The sequence below is a fragment of the Ammodytes marinus genome (genome assembly GCF_949987685.1).
Source record: "Ammodytes marinus genome assembly, chromosome: 24".
Lineage (NCBI taxonomy): Eukaryota > Metazoa > Chordata > Actinopteri > Uranoscopiformes > Ammodytidae > Ammodytes > Ammodytes marinus.
In genome coordinates, this window is record NC_137228.1 from 4,577,575 (window position 1) to 4,594,903 (window position 17,329).

General features: G+C 43.1%; 1 protein-coding gene across 1 annotated transcript in view; it reads left to right on the forward strand.

The window, feature by feature from the left end:
• The window catches only part of mgat5 (alpha-1,6-mannosylglycoprotein 6-beta-N-acetylglucosaminyltransferase), an 83,891-nt gene that overhangs the window by 30,631 nt on the left and 35,931 nt on the right, over positions 1-17,329 (forward strand). Inside the window, exons 4-9 of the mRNA XM_080053181.1 lie at positions 2,624-2,700; positions 5,072-5,161; positions 8,066-8,137; positions 9,484-9,648; positions 10,938-11,107; positions 12,136-12,270. Coding sequence (XP_079909307.1) covers positions 2,624-2,700; positions 5,072-5,161; positions 8,066-8,137; positions 9,484-9,648; positions 10,938-11,107; positions 12,136-12,270 — 709 coding nt within the window. The remainder of the gene's footprint in view (positions 1-2,623; positions 2,701-5,071; positions 5,162-8,065; positions 8,138-9,483; positions 9,649-10,937; positions 11,108-12,135; positions 12,271-17,329) is intronic.

A 17,329-nucleotide genomic window follows, 5' to 3' on the forward strand; every position in this document is an offset into this window, starting at 1 on the left:
AAGTGGTGCGTGAATGTCAGTAATCAGTAATGGGTGCTGTGTCTGTGTGAGTGAAGAGTGTCATGTATGTGCAAAGCAAAACCAAACCAAACCAAACCAAAGCAAAGCAAACCATACATCAAGGAAGGGAGACCCAAAGTGGCTGATTCCTACAGTTTATATACATAGCTGAGGAGATCAGCCAGCATGGGTGTTTGTAATTAGCAATCATCTCCTGGAAGCCTGCCAATCAGGAGGTGCCAGGAACTGTCACAACAGGAAGACACTAGTTTCGACCAGCTAAAAAAAGATCAATCCTCGCCTTTGTTTTCAATGCTAAGATAGTACGAAGTGGCATTTTGTTCCATTACAAACTTAGGCGGTACCTACTGTGGCATGCGATAGATTAACCAGATAAACCATTAGCAGTATCATCTTTGTAGTTTGACTCACTCAGGCAATTGAAGTCGATTGACTACACATAATGGAATGCAAACCTGAGAAGCTTTCTGTGACATGTCATCACCTCTTTTTAATCTCCCATGCCTCCTGGATACTCATGGCTGTAGTATAGAGAACTGGAGTGTTGATAAAAGTTGTTTTTCACGTTGACAGAGAAAATTAGGTGAGCGGAATATCTTGTTTATTTCAGCAGCCTGTTGGTCCAAATAAACCGATAAACATCTTGTAAGAGCCCCTGCTCCACCCTCCACCCATACAGAAGCCTGACCACTGCACTGGAGCGGCTGATTAGCTTCACACACGCATTTCTGTAAACACACACACACACACACACACACACACACTCCCTCCGCCTTAAAACACCATCCACAAACTCATTACATCCGTCTGATGTTTGCCTCTGAGCTTTTATCTATGCACCGCACAGCCTACCGCAATGCATTATTTATGTTCTGGCTATAAAGGTCAGCGGTGATGACGTTTTCTCGTCTCAGAAAGGGGATAGCACATTGGTGATTACAGGGAAAGGAAGCCTGCGTGCAAGCCATGAGTGTTAATCCTATGGAGATATTGGGAGCAATCTAGGAAAGATGTCGGGCGGAATTCTGTTTATTATGGAAAAACAAACAGCTTAAAAAACATATTAAGGGGGGGCGCCTTTAGCTCAGTTGGTAAGGCGTCCCCCTCCCGGGGCCGGGCCCAGCAGCAGACCCGGGTTCGATTCCCACCCGCGGTCGTTCTCTGCATGTCACTCCCCTCTCTGCCCCATTTCACCTCTGTCTCTCTGCACTGTCAATAAAGCATAAAAATGCCAACAAATATCTTAAAAAAAAAAAAAAAAACATATTAAGAGATGCTCCTCGACCTGTGTTTGCATCATCGCGGTCTTTGTGGTTTTTCCGTCGTCATGGACTTCAGATTAACGAGCCAGAGATCCTGTTGGTTGACCACAGAGTAATGACCTGTCACTCTACAAGACTCACAAAAGATGCAACTGGTCTAAGGGTGCTGCGCGTACTGTACTTATACACTGTACATCAACTGGGATCTAGGAATGTTTGTACATTTTGTTTTAGGCTACTCTTGCAATATATGCCCCCCCCCCCCCCTCCTTGTTATTTTCACAAGAGGAAACACAAGAGCTAGTTCCCACTTTTCTATCACTGGCAGTTTGAAATGTGTTGTCACCAAACAGACACTACCGCAATCCCTCTAGAAAAAAAAACAGCTATAAAATGCCATGTCATCTATCTGCATGTATGCCTAGTTTGAGCTGGATTGGAAATTGACACCAGCCAGAAGCCAAATGACCCTATATCTTGGCATGGGTGGGATTTTCTATGAGCTGCTTTCTGTATGTACAAGCTACTTTGGCAGGCGGCAACTGTGTACACTCAGAGTAGACTTCGACTCTAAAGGGAGCTAATGAGCCGTGGTTATGTCGAAAAGGCCAGCTGAAATTTGGAATCTTTTCTTTTCTTTCTTTTTTCCCAGGCCCAGATCGATCCCACATCGCTGTTCAGTTATAAACAAGATGTTGTATAACTAATGTGTTACCCATTCAGCACTGCTCCCCCTTGTTCTTTAAGCCAACAAAGAGAATTCAAAAAAAAAATTCAATAACTTAGCATCATGGTCAAGGCTGCGAGGTATAAATGTGTGACGCAGCTGTAGCGGCTGCAGTTGATTCTCAAACAAAGCTGCTTGTATTTAACCTGCACAGTACACTCATGTCTTCTTACTGGTGATGGCATCCATATTGGCTCACAGTGTTCCCTACCTTCAGAGATTCAAGGCTAGCACGCACACACGCGCACACACACACACACACACACACACACACACACACACACACACACACACACACACACACACACACACACACACACACACACACACACACACAGCTTCTCTTTCCTCACTGTTCAAACCTCCGAAGGGAAAAGAACTGTTTACTGCGGAAAAGAAGCCTGTGTTCCTGGATTGTTTGTGTCTCCAGTGCGAGGATCAAACATTCTGTTAAAGCTACAGACAGTTAAAGAATTCTGAAGGCTACATTGACTTTCTCTCTTCTCTCTCTCTCTCTCTCTCTCTCTCTCTCTCTCTCTCTCTCTCTCTCTCTCTCTCTCTCTCTCTCTCTCTCTCTCTCTCTCTCTCTCTCTCTCTCTCTCTCTTCCTGCAGACCTCCTAAACGGAGCCCAGGAGAAGTGTGAGCTGCCGCCTTTGGAAGGTTTCCCTCACTGCGAGAGCAAGCTCACGGTGAATAGCTAAACACTGTATTAAAAACACCACAGACACACGAAAGACAGACCTCCATATGCCTCTCTGTTTTTAAACCTGTGAGTAGAATCACTTCGAAATAAAGCAAAAGAAGAACTCGCTATGATAACTGCATTAACAGAAAGACTACAGCCCCTCGTATTTACTGTTTCTCTCACACTGACACAGGTGCATGCACGGATGTAATACACACACACACACCAATGCAGAAAGACAGTCCAATGTTTCTGTTTGTGTGCAAGTCTCCCCGGAGCTGATAGGGCCCTATCATACACACCATCTGCTCAGCCAGTCCCAATTCTCCACTGATACTGTCAGCATTTCCAACAGCCACAGCTTGCTCTACAGACAGAGAGAGACACACACACACACACACACACACACACACACACGGTACATGCGCCTTTTGAGCCCTTTCTCTGCCTGCCACATTACAGAATGGCATAAAAATTCACACTTTTTTTTTTTACTGTCTGTTACATCTGACAAATCCATTTTTCTCAGTTCGTAGAGAGCTCATAGTTTGTCATTGAAAACAAAAATAGGACAATCGTCATGCCCACACCATCCAAGCGGCTCTGATCCAAGCCCATCTGCCAAGTATACCCTCTATGAACAGCCTTAAAAAATATATATACACTCAACAAAAATATAAACGCAACACTTTTGATTTTGCTCCCATTTTTCATGAGATGGACTTAAAGATCTAAAATTCATTCCAGATACACAATTGTACCATTTCTCTCAAACATTGTTCACAAATCTGTCTAAATGTGTGATAGTGAGCACTTCTGCTTTGCTGAGATAATCCATCCCACCTCACAGGTGTGCCACATCAAGATGCTGATCTGACATTATGATTAGTGCACAGGTGTGCCTTAGACTGTCCACAATAAAAGGCCACCCTGAAATGTGCAGTTTTGTCTCACAGCAAAATGCCACAGATGCCACAAGCATTGAGGGAGCGTGCAATTGGCATGCTGACAGCAGGAATGTCAACCAGATCTGTTGCTCGTGCATTGAATGTTCATTTCTCCACCATAAGCCGTCTCCAGCAACTTCGCACAGCCATTGAAGAGGAGTGGACCAACATTCCACAGGCCACAATTGACAATCTGATAAACTCTATGCGAAGAAGATGTGTTGCACTGCATGAGGCAAATGGTGGTCACACCAGGTACTGACTGGTTCTGAGTCCCCAGACCCCCAATAAAGCAAAAAAATGCACATTTCAGAGTGGCCTTTTATTGTGGACAGTCTAAGGCGCACCTGTGCACTAATCATGATGTCAGATCAGCATCTTGATGTGGCACACCTGTGAGGTGGGATGGATTATCTCAGCAAAGCAGAAGTGCTCACTATCACACATTTAGACAGATTTGTGAACAATGTTTGAGAGAAATGGTACAATTGTGTATCTGGAATGAATTTTAGATCTTTAAGTCCATCTCATGAAAAATGGGAGCATAAACAAAAGTGTTGTGTTTATATTTTTGTTGAGTGTATATATTCCTCCTTCTGTGCTACTCCAGTCCCTTACTGTTACTGTAAGTCAGCAGCATGCATGATTCGCCCAATGAGCTAAGTAGGAAGGCTGTCAATCAACATCTATGCTCAAATGCCCCTGTGGCTCAGAGATCAGAAGAGAAGACACCACAGTGGACCATTTTCTCTTTTCAAATTCCATGTTTCAATGCAATGCACCTTTTTGATTTTTTTTTTTTTTTACTGTTGTGTCTTTGTAAAATTCATCAAGGAATGCGTGTTCTTTTTCGCACTGATTTCTTTCCACACATTCACACCATCAGAGCTAAGCCCAGAGCCGCTTCAAGTCGTTTCCCTGTTCCAGCTCCGACTGGATGACTTACACATGTATTTGATGAAAGGGAACTTGTCTCTCTTTCATTTTTTTTTTTCAAATCCCAGGTTTTTCCATTTGATTCCCGGGACTCAATCCAATTTTTATTTTATTTTTTCAAAGTCACACACACACACTCCTCTTTCTTTATCCTCTCAGCCACATAAACAACCATCAGGATTGTGCAGCCTAGATGGGTAGCTGACTGTATTCTAGAGATTCTGCAACCGTGCGCATTATGTATTCTGTAAGCAGCTCAACTTGCCCACACGCACAGTCGCTGTTGAATTGCAATATCAACCTGACTTTTTTTCGTATCCATCCAAAAAGCTGCATTATTATTATTTTTTAAAGTGACACATTTTTTTTCTTAGCTGTCAATGTGAATGCCAGAGTAGCTCATAAAAACCCATGGTTGCCTCATATATTGTGCTGCTATAAAGGAATGTGTTTGGGGCTCAGATTAAATCTTTCCCCTTTCTTCCTGCTCAGTGGATGAAGGATATGTGGCGCTCTGACTCCTGCTATGGCAACTATGGCGTGGATGGATCTACCTGCTCCTACTTCATCTACCTCAGTGAGGTGAGTGTGTGTGTGTGTGTGTGTGTGTGTGTTCATTGCAATTTAAAATTTGAAGCTAATTAAGGCTAGTGACTTTGTGCCCCCCCCCCAAAAAAAAAAATAAAAAACCTGCAGTATCTCTTAAGAGTCAACACATGGCTGCATTTTCTCACATTCTAAGACATTTTCCACTACGCTTTCCCACAGATTCAATAAACCACTCACCACACATAAGGACAAAATAAGCATGGTCTGTGTGCATGTTTGTAACAGCAACCCTAGTGTATTGTGGTATTGACCTTTGGTCTAGCCGCTTTAAGATAGGGGCTTTCACAGGGGGTTTTTTTGTTGACAGAAGGGCTTTGAATATAATTGCAAAGGAGGAATGGCAAAAGACGATGCAGCCACTAGTCAAGCTTCCAATTCAAATGTAGTGCGAGATTGAACTGAATTGAAATAAGGTGTCCGTTAGTTAATGCACTAAGAGGGAATTATAAGATGCCTGTCAAACCTGAAATGATGGGAATGAGGCCATCTATGTATAAAGGACCACCATATGCTTTTAATGCGATATTTAGCCTTTTTGGATTTTTTTTTTATGCAAATTTGAATATGTTTGCACTTAGTTATATGCTAGAAACTCATTGCAGTTCAGATGAACTATTAACAGGTCTTCACGGTAATTAATAAACAACCATCGAATTGCTTGAAAAACTGCTTGCATGACAAGTTCAGAGTACATTGGTAACATTCCTTTAATCTGATACACAGAAGAGAAGGAGGCTCTGAAAATGAGAGTATGTAAATGAGGGAGAGAGTCAAAGGGGGTTTTCATTTTTAATGAGAGCAAATTAGTGTGTGTTGTAGGGGACGGCGTGAGAGACGAAGGAGAGGATAAATTGAGAATGGGGAGAGTTGTGTCGATGTGAGGTTACTTCTTAAATAGACGGAGTTTTTTCAGCCTCCGAGGTCCGCAAGTCATTCCTCCGTGAACCGAAAAACCTTCAAATATTCTATCTGATGGTGGCTTTCATATAACACATTTTCCCATCGACATCTGAGAGAGAGAGAGAGAGAGAGAGAGAGAGAGAGAGAGAGAAAAAAACACGTGTTCACCATGATACGCTCGTTTTCCAATCTGTGTAAACACACTCTCTGAAAAATATCCCAGCAGACGCGACTGGGATTTCTCATTTGAAAAATATTCCGACATGGATCACACAGCACAGTGATGGCTATTCTGTCTGATTTTTTTTAATTCTTTGAGCGTGTTTGAGCTGTGTTTCTGAAGAAAGAAAAATCTATCTTTGTCATCAAGATCCCCCCTGTTGGAAAGCTCTTCCTTGTCTTCTTGGTTTTTTTGTAGACAAGTCTGCTAATGGCATCAAAAATAAGTATTCTGTCATGTCTCAAGCCTCGGATAAAGGTCAGCCTTAGCCTGTTATGAATATTGTATACCAGCTGAAAGCATTACAGGGAACACAGAAAAAAAGCCTGTATGGAAATAGAAGTGAGATGGACAAACAGCAGAGTCCATTAGGAGAGACATTTTTCTTTTTTTCTTTTGCAATATGGCCACGTCTATCGAGTGCTTTTGAAACACAGGAATCAAAGAGAAACAGATGTATATCCTCCTCTGTGTGTGTTTGTGTGTGTGTGTGTTTCTGTGTGCGTGCGCGCCTCTTTCCTGCTAATCGAACACCATCTTGGTCATGTGATCTCACGGTTGCCATGGCAGTAAGACATGCATATTTCCTGTATGCATATTTAGAAAAGTGCTTCGGTCGCTCCCTCCGTCGGTTTCTATTGTGTCTTGTCTCTTCAGAGCACACACACACACACACACACACACACACACACACACACACACACACACACACACACACACACACACCCTTGGCCATGTATAATTCATACTCGCGGCGACCACCGAGTTAACCTTGCAAAGCAGCGAGGGCAGCGCATCATGATGGGATGTCAGCCGGAGAAGGTCAGGGCTCAAGTGCGTCGTTATACACAGTCTATGGTTGTGGCTGGTAGCTCTCCTCTTAGTGTATGGATCTTTGGTCTGGTATGGGCATTTTTTAACGTCCCCTTGTTTTGCTCGGGGGATATTTACGAGCATTTAATGGATCCCAGCTGCTCCAGTTAGATTGGACTGATCAGCCAGTAATAATTATGATAGTGATAGGGTTCTGTGTACAGCAATAATCTAGGCGTAAATCACTCAAATGGCTGATCTCTTTGTCGAAAACGTTGTGTTGTGTAACTTGTATACAGTATGTCCCTCACAGAGCCCTCTTCCTCTTCCAAGATGAATGCACTCTTGTGGATCCAAATGTGTTTTTTTTTCCTCCTGTTTAACCCCTGTTCTGAGTTCAGCAGCAGAGAAAACTATTTATTTTGCGCTCCGTTGCCCTCCAAGACATGCGCAACAAGCAACCAAAAACAGCCCCGAAATCAGATCCTATTTAGCGGGCACTTAATGCAAATGGCATGAACCGTGGCTCAGCAAATATTTACAGTATTTGCAGCAGGCTTAATAATTGTGACTCTTCACAAGGCCTCACTTTGAACAACAGTATCAAATCCAGCATTGGCCGACTTATGTTTGCATGCACGGGTGTCATTATACATGTTAGGTCCTCAAGTGAGTGTGTGTGTGTGTGTGTGTGTGTGTGTGTGTGTGTGTGTGTGTGTGTGTGTGTGTGTGTGTGTGTGTGTGTGTGTGTGTGTGTGTGTGTGTGTGTGTGTGTGTGTGTGTGTGTGTGTGTGTGTGTGTGTGTGTGTGTGTGTGTGTGTGTGTGTGTGTGTGTGTGTGTGTGTGTGTGTGTGTGTGTGTGTGTGCGCACGCTTGGCAGTTAGTGAAAAGCGATACTGTTTGTCTACATTAAGCTTAACCTTGTTGTGTGTTTGTTTGGTTAGGTGGAGAACTGGTGTCCCCGTCTGCCCTGGAGGACAAAAACGCTAAATGAAGAAAAAGACAGGAGGGGACAGGTGAGAAAATGAAAAACACACATTTCAACCGATTAAGCTGTTCTTCCTAAATTGCTTGTACTCACTGTATGTCCAAATCAACAGCTATTACTAGAAAATGATGGTGCCTGTCCATGGGATGTATTTGGGTGTCATATTACAGTTCAAGTGTAACCTTTCCGTGATCTAAGTGGCTTGGAATGTATTCATTTCGAAGAGGCCTGTACGTGCCCATTAGCATACATTTTTAAAAGCCGAGTCCCTCTCAACTCTCTCAACTCTCTCAACTGGATACACACGCCGCAGAATGCCATTTAAAGGGGGCTCTTGTGAGCGTAGTTTTAAAAATAGGATTATTCTAAAATGACCAAAATGGCAGTAAAGTGTGAGGGGTTATTTCCATCCATATAAAGGAGTGAAAAATAAAGCCAGAGTGGTGGAACCTTGGGAAAAATCCGGAATAATGATCTTCAGTTTCAGTAACCCTCTCCCCCCCCCCCCCCCCTCCCCTGAATCAATAATAAGACCTCTTCATCCGAGCTCTCTGGGTGCATATACAGCACCGAGTGTATTTGCCATTTGACAAGCTTTGGAGAGCTTAATTCAGGCCCAGTATTTTTTTAATAGGTTCAGTCTGCGGAAGTGATTTTCTGTCGCGATGAGGGATGCTAATGTTTCAGCCACCTTAGCCCACTGGTGAATGGCACTGTGCTTTTTCTCCTCTGCTCACTGACTCACTCCTTCTCTCCCACACACACACACACACACTGCTTCTTTTTCTTATATTCAGACTCTTTGAATTCAGTGTCTGAAATGCACGTGAAAAGTTTCCTCTCCTCCTATTCTATTCTATTCTATTCTATTCTATTCTATTCTATTCTATCCCCCCATTTCCTTTCCTTGCCTTTCTTATGGTTGATCTATTATCAGGTGTGACTGATGTCAGACTAACCATTTGCACCCTGTAAAATGCTTTTAGTATTCCTGTCATCATAAACACAGTGCACACTTTCTTCATTTTCTTCTCTCGCACCTTTTTATTTAATCTAAATATTCATATTAAGGTTTCTTTGATATCCTGCTGTCTAGAGCTAAGCCACATTTTATGTCAGTGTATCATTTCCTCTGTAGGCATCTCTTACTATCTCTTATGGTTATTGTCACGTCATTTTTAAAATAAAAAAAAGTAGCCAGAATTGATATGCTGTCTTTGGATTAGATCTGATATAGTTTTTGTAATAAATGGCTAGTTTCTGCTCACACTATACGTTGTGCAGATGAAGGAGCAATACAATATTCAGTAGTGGCACTATGGCAGCATCGACACGCTGACTTGTAAACATTGGGTCTCTTGACGTGCATTCCAGGCGGAGATTCGGACCGGCTTCGAGGAGCTCTACCACATGATGTCACAGCGCGAGGAGTTCCGCTGGATGATGCTTAGGATCAAGCGCATGGCCGAACCATGGGTCAGCGCCGTCCGCTCACTGGCCGCAAAGCAGAACCTAGCCCGCCGCAGGAGAAAGAAGAAGGTGGGGCAGAACTTTATTCTTTAAAAAAAAAAATTCAAATAATTGGGGTCAAGCCCAGCCCTAATAACCAATAATGATTTTCAAGCTTTCTCCCGTCTTACAAAACTTTGGCGACTCACACAGCAAACCTGCACACACTTAAAAAAATGTTTTAGTGCGAGTGGGATAGGGGTACATTAATACAAGTAATAGTATTTATTCTTCTTACCTGCCCAGGGACTACAGGTGGAAAATAGCAATTTGCTAAAACCTGGTGCGATGCATCTCTCCTTGCTCTAAACAAGGTTAATGTTTATTTTGTACATGACACAGCAGAGAAGTCATCCTCAGTCTCCTGTATTAGCAGCGTTTTGTGTAGGCTGTTCTCACACTAACACTGCTTTCGGACAAACAAAAACACTATTGTTCGTGCCTCCACATAAAATGAAATGTGTCACTTCTGCTACGCCAGCGCATTTTTTTTTCTTGAGTTATTATCTTAAAGTGTAATGTTTCTCTTCCTAAAAAAACGAGGAGGACACACACACACACACACACACACACACACACACACACACACACACACACACACACACACACTTAATTCACTGGCAGTGGGAGAGGAGAGACATGGATATTCCATTGTGTCTCAAAGCTAATGGCAGGTCCCATCCCAGCACTGAATTATGTACTCCACACTTTTCTACGGGCCTCGCTGAATAATTCACCTCACATTTCCGTGATACCTTGATGCCCGGAATATAAGAAGAAAAAAAGAACCATCTCAGAGTCATTTGTCCACCTATCCACCTATCTATGGTGCCTTACCTTTCCCCTCTTTACATCTCTGTTTCGCAGTCTAATGCGCTGAGGCTGTAATTAAACAAAGTGTGTGTTCTCCGCCTCATGGGCCAGATACATTCAAAGCCGGTTCTTTGATTTCCGCCGCTAATCTCTTTGGGATATTAATCCGCACATATTAATCCTGGACTAGTGTGGCTCGAAGGACTGGGGGCTGGCAATGAAAAATGTGTGCCGGTCACTTTCAAACAAAGCTGGCTATTACATCCTACTCCCGCTGAGGAACACCGTGTCCCCCCCCCTCCCCCACCCCCACCCTCGGCAGCTGAAAATGATCCTTTCTGTGTGTGTGTGTGTGTCTGTGTCTGTGTCTGTGTCTGTGTGTTTCACGTTTAAGGTTAATCTTATATTGTAGTCTCTTAAACTGAAACCACATAAATGCTACAGTAGATTTGTGCTTACTTGTCACTGATTTTGCCCCATACATTTCTTTTCCTCTCCCGTGTCAGATCCTGGTGCACTTGGGCCTGCTCACCAAGGAGTCTGGCTTCAAGATAGCAGAGAACGCCTTCAGCGGCGGGCCACTGGGTGAGCTGGTTCAATGGAGCGACCTCATCACCACACTATACCTGCTGGGCCATGACGTTCGCATCTCCGCCTCCCTGGCCGAGCTCAAAGAGTCAGTACCAACACACACACACACACACACACACACACACACACACACACACACACACACACACACACACACACACACACACACACACACACACACTTCTCTTCTTCTTAAGTTGTCCGTCGATTTCGACGATGACGTCACATTTATGCCCTTGAGGATGAAGAATCAAAAAGTCCATGGCTCTTGGCTACTTCTGATGGGTTCGTCTGTGGCTGTGCAGTCCTATTCGTGATCCGCAAATTCGGTTGCATACATCGCAGCAGAATTCCCCTTGCATAGCGGGAGGTTGATGGCGTAGTACCCGCTTTGCAGCTGCTTTGTTTTTTAATTGAGTTGCGTAGGTTACAGAGCCTACACACACACACACACACACACACACACACACACACACACACACACACACACACACACACACACACACACACACACACACACACACACACACACACACACACACACACGCGCAGTATTAGAACATGCTCAAACTAGATTGTTAGGGTGCATAGTGAGACTAGAAAATATCAAAGCTTCTTTTTAGTGTTTGGAAGAATGCATTCACTGCATTAAAAGAAGACGATATCTCGGGCTCTCCTGCATTGATTTTTTTCTTAGTGTAACAATGTTACTGAAGTGCACTGCTAAATGAGTGGAGGACTGTTACGGGCCAAACACAGCCTGAGTCAATATTAATAACGATTGTTGTGTGTCTAGGTTTGCTTCTGCACAACAGATGACTTAGTTCGGATATAGAAAATGCCTAGGAGAGTAGAAACAGCATTGGTGCCGTGAAAAATTCAAATGCAACACAAAGTTATTAGTACCAAAAGTCAAAGCACCTTTTGTCTGCCACCCTTTTTCCTATTTTGTTAAACTAACAAGCGCTCAGTATTTGCGTAAGGTTATTTGACTGAGACACTGACTGACAGGTGCAAACTTGTTTTTCTTTTAAACAAATACAAGACTTAGACTTACATTTTCAATGTTATTTTCTGACCCCCCCCCCCCCACCCCCCTCACCCCTCCCCCAGGATCATGCGCAAGGTGATGGGCAACAAGTCCAGCTGCCCGACCCAGGGGGATAAGGTTGTGGAGCTCATCTACATTGACATTGTGGGCCTCACCCAGTTCAAGAAGACGCTGGGACCGTCCTGGGTGCACTACCAGTGAGTACATTCATTTGAACTTTCCCCTTAAAGTCTATGTTCTTTTATTTTCTTCTGATTTTGATTACAATCGTATCAAACACACCACACCACACCCACACAGTTCTTATTAGCTTAGCTGCTGAGTGAGAGAGAAGATCTCCGATGAATAACATTCATAACATTAAGGGTGTTTATTTCCTGTTTTTTTGCTTTTTTTGATTAGCCATAACTCCACAGTAGATGGCCCTCAGTGTATTGCTCGTACAAGGCCAAAACAAGTGCAGAGAGATTTCCTTATTGGATAAAAGAAGCAATATTAATATTATTGTAAGGATCTGATATGATTAGGCTAAAAAATAAAACACTTACGGCTAGACGGCTGTGGACCCTGCCAAACCAACACAATGTTGAAATGAGTGGCAGTTGTAATTTGATTTGATCTTTAATTATATTTACCGGGGAGGTTTTGCTGAGTCCTTTCTATGTCTGCTTAAGCCGGGTAAACCATCTTGCATTGTAACGATTCATTCGGTCATCAAAGCCTTACTGAAATCGTCCCGTCGGCCATTTATACAGTTCTCTAACCTTGCTGTCAACGGCGGTCTAACAGCCTCCCCTCACATGTGAATCAGGGCATCCGTTTGAGTCTTGTTTGGCCACTTGGCGGGACAATGAATCTATTTTCTGCTTGTACATTACCCACAATTTCCCAAAAGGCCCACAGTAGCGTCCGTTGTTTGCGATTCCCTCCCCTCCCCACACAGCCATGCAGAATCCTTGTCTGCCTCTGATTGCTCTGCTGAGGACTGTAGACCTCTCACCATCAGCTCAGACTGGCAGGAAAACAGAGGGGAACAATAAGGGCTGGGGGGGGGGGGGGGGCTCTAATGGTTCCTTCCCGGTTCCTCCCCGCTTGTCACCAGGTTTTGTTTGTCCGCAACACAACACCTTCCACTGCATCCGCTCCCTTTGTGCCCCCCGGAGGAAATTGATTCGGGGCATAATGTAAGGTCCAGATGCTTTTTTTTTTCTGCATTATTCCCTCATACCATTCTTGACTATGTAAGAGCACTTCATGTCACTCAATGCATTCTGGGAGCTCTGTTGAAAAGAGGAGTCGGAACTCGGAATGCAGGTTGAAGTCCTTTGTTTCTCCCTTCTCTTTCTTCTTTTACCTAATAGAATGGACCTCAGTGTCTGCATCAACTTTCTGCCTCCTACTTCCCTCTCTCCTCTGAGCGAATTACTTTTCTTGCCTTTGTGGCCCGGAGAATCCCTTTTTGTGAAACCCATCTTGTCTTGACATAGGCAGGCAGAAAGATATCCTATAGAAAAAAACAGCACGCCAGACATGTATGCATATCAGTCCCCAAAGTACTTAACAATAAACTGTCATTATTTTTTCCTTTTTTCCTGGTTTATTTATTGCGTAGGGACAAAGCAAGCAAGCAAGCAAGTCTGTCAGGCTCCGTTTGTGATTCATGCTTTTTTTCTATTGTCCCCTCCTGTCTTCCAGGCTATCTGTCTTAACAGAGCCACGTCATTGTGTTTTTTTAAGCTGCGAAGGAGGAACGGGAATACTCGTTGTTCTATTTCATTTAATCCTTTCATCCGATCATTCCATCCAGTCATCTGCATCAAGGCCACTGCGGGGAAAAATGAGCCGGCGAAATCCAGTTTTACATTTTGGTGTTGTTGATGACAATGATGCAGAAATGAAACGGGACAAATGAGAAGTTGAATTTAACAAATGTCCTTTTTTTAAGCGTCTGAAAAGTTTTATAGGGTACCGATTAGTTGCTTGTTCGTAGTTAACTCGATGCAGGTTGAAATCTGTTTAGTAGAACACGTTGTTCACACGAGGGAATATTTACGGTTCCCGAGGGAGAGTGTGTCAGGAGTTTGATTACGATTCCATTTATTGTCATCGCACATGTACAATGGAATCTATAGCAACTCCACTCAGTGTACCCAAAAAAATGAAGTGCGAGATAAAAGCACAAAATAAACGAGACCCAACCACACATAAGTGAACTGGTAACACAGTGGTGGTGCACAATTTCCACAGGGTAATATCACTTAGCTGTGATGCTATAATGAAAGTTCAGTTATTTTATAGCATGTGAATATATACGGAGTAACATGTTGTGCAAGTTACCAGGTGGCAATGAAGTACAAAAGGTTCAAATAAGAGATGGTGAAATATACAATATATACATTTTTAAGTAGTGCAAAAGGTAAGGCAGTATAACACATTACAAATTAAATAAATAAATTAAAATGCAGCTTCTAACAGGTAATGGGGTCATGTCTTGTGCAAAAAAAAATTGTTACTTTTATTATTACTGTCTATGGCAGATTTAGTTGACTTGCTAGGCAGCTGTGTGTGTGTGTATGTGTATGTGCGCTACCTCCCAAGTCAGGAGGATCCACTACAGAAACCACCATAGGCACTTCTTGGTCTTGGGTCCCCATCCTTACCCTGCATTTCAAATTGTGCCTTCTTTGTTTTCTGGCTTTTTTATTTTGAAGAAGAACGTGTGGATCTGGCTCAAGGGTGCAACTGTTTCCTCTTGGTAGTTTGTCCCCCTTTATATTACGTGCCTTCCACATTTTTGGCAGCTCCTAGCAGGGGATAGGTTCTTGTGTTATGCATAACACATTTTTGCGGTTAGTATTACTTTGATTTGCGATAATGCTATTTAAACTTGTTCAATGTCTGTGTCATAGGAGGCACTTTGCACTATTGTTAATGAAAGGGGGAAACATTAAATAACCTTAAATCATATATGTGTGTGAGAGAGAGAATCACTGCTTAGACACAATTTAGGCAAAGTAAAGCAATGTTATGGTATGAACCCATAATGTCATTTTAGAAAATGTAAATAAACCCATACTGATAATGTAGAAACCCTGGTCAATAATATAACAAATTGCTGAGTGGATAATGTAAGAACATTTTGCACATTCCAACGTATTATCTTATGAAGTAAGCTAAATAGGTTTTATGCAGTTGTGGACAGCGGCAACTGTAGTAAAATGTGGCAACAACTGTGGGTTAGTTGAAAAGTCAAATTAAATCAGTTTTTCTTAATATAGCCCAATATCAGCCAAAATAGATGTCACTTGTACAGAACGAACAGAATGAAAATAATTATTGTAAATAAATAGTAGGTTATCAGCCCCAAGAGCTAATAAGGCAGCAACCTAGTCACGGCTTGTATGTGGGTCGGAAAGGGTGGAGGGGGTGTTCAAGTGCCCTGACCAAGCAGGTATAGCAGTAGGCCTATGGCAGGAGTGTGGAATAGGCCGTAGAACAAATGACCGACTTGAAAAAATAAAACAGTCCTGCGGGGAGTGTGGGGGAGGGGGAATATAGCGAGGGTCATTAAAGGAAATAAAAAGTTTAGCCAACAGAAACTCTTACCTGAGATAATGTGGCGATATCTTGCTTTGGGCCGTTATTGCTTCAACCAGCGGCAGCGGGCAGGTAGGCAGCTTCATAAAAACTCAAACTCCGCGGGCAGGTAGGCAACTCCATCGACTGCGCGCATTGATCCAACCCCCATCCGAACGAAGCACCCTCGCATCCCCCCCCCGCACATGCGCACTGCGTAGCTGAGTAACTGTCCCAATTGTCGGCGACAGGTCCGCTATTATAGTAGTATGATATCACAGTGTGTCTTTCCCAGCGCTGTAGGGGAGAACGGGGTAATTTGTCACATGGGTTGGATGTCACATTCGTTATATCTCGCCACCAGAGCGCGTTAGCTCTGAAATGTTGATATAAAAAAGGTCCAGAATTGGGATCAGAGGTCACATACATAGACTTCCTTGGAGTTAGACTGCTGCATTTCAGGTGAGAGGATGTTTTGTGTTTTTCATGTCAAATTCAAAATATTTTGCTTCTCAGTATTTTTCTTCTAGGCTTTTACACAATGGGTTTATAACAAAACACTTGTTACCCTCAGAAAGTGTGAAGGGTAAACTATAGTTTAGATTGTGGTTAGCAAGCTAATTAGTTGTCAGATGGTTGTTGGCCTTGATGCTAGCAAGAAATTCAAGTTGGGGTTGGTCGTCAAATTTTTTGGGGGGTTGGTTGTCACATGTTATCTCAAGGCTGCAGCCAGAAAAGGAACCCAATAACGAAAGAAATTGTCAAGCTGTATCCTCACTGACACCCCAGAGAAGGAAAGAATAGAGCAGGAAAAGGCAGCTAGCAAGCAAAAGAAAAAAGGGCAACAAAATCAAAACAACCCAGTGCATCCCAAACTAGACCAGCTGCCAAGGCTACAGAACGTTATGTAGGCCTATTTGTCAACTTGACAATGCAATTAAACATTCAAATTTGGTTCTGCCTCCTTGCCTTCTTTTAAAGATTTTTCCCATTAAGATAACATTGTGACAAACAACCCCATAGTGTGTGACAACCGACCCCTTGATGGGGTCGGTTGTCACAATGTGTCAGAGTGTCTTTGATGGCAAATTACTTCTTCATTACAATAAGTTGGAAAAAAAGAGAGACACACATTGCTAGCCAACACCTTAAGCTTCAATTTAATGTAGGAATGGCTATTGACAGATGTTTTGGTGATGAGCAATTCTCACTAGAGTAAAAAGTGTGCCTACTTACCCCGTTCTCCCCTACTTGCCTGACTAAACCCTGATGTTGGGCAGTAATTCATCTTAATGCTTTCATAAAGACAGATACGTCTGTTTATCAAGCAACTGTTGTGCTTAGGCCTCGGGGCTGTGCAGGCCTGTAACAAACCCTAAAGGTATTAAACAGGAATTCCCCATCCGACAACCGGTTTTCCTAATGATCCATATGGAGCCATTTATTATTTATTGCTAGGACGGGGGACGCATGGGAGATAATCCCAGCTGGAGTTAAACCCAATCGTACACATTGTCCATTTGGGAACACTTCAGGTGGATTACATTATAGTGAAATTACACATCCACTTTGATAAAAAAAAAACATGGCCACTCAGTCAGCGCCGGTCGATACCTCAGCGAGTGTCACTAAGTGCACACTTGTTGAGCCTCGACTCCTGCCACATTACAACGCCCACTG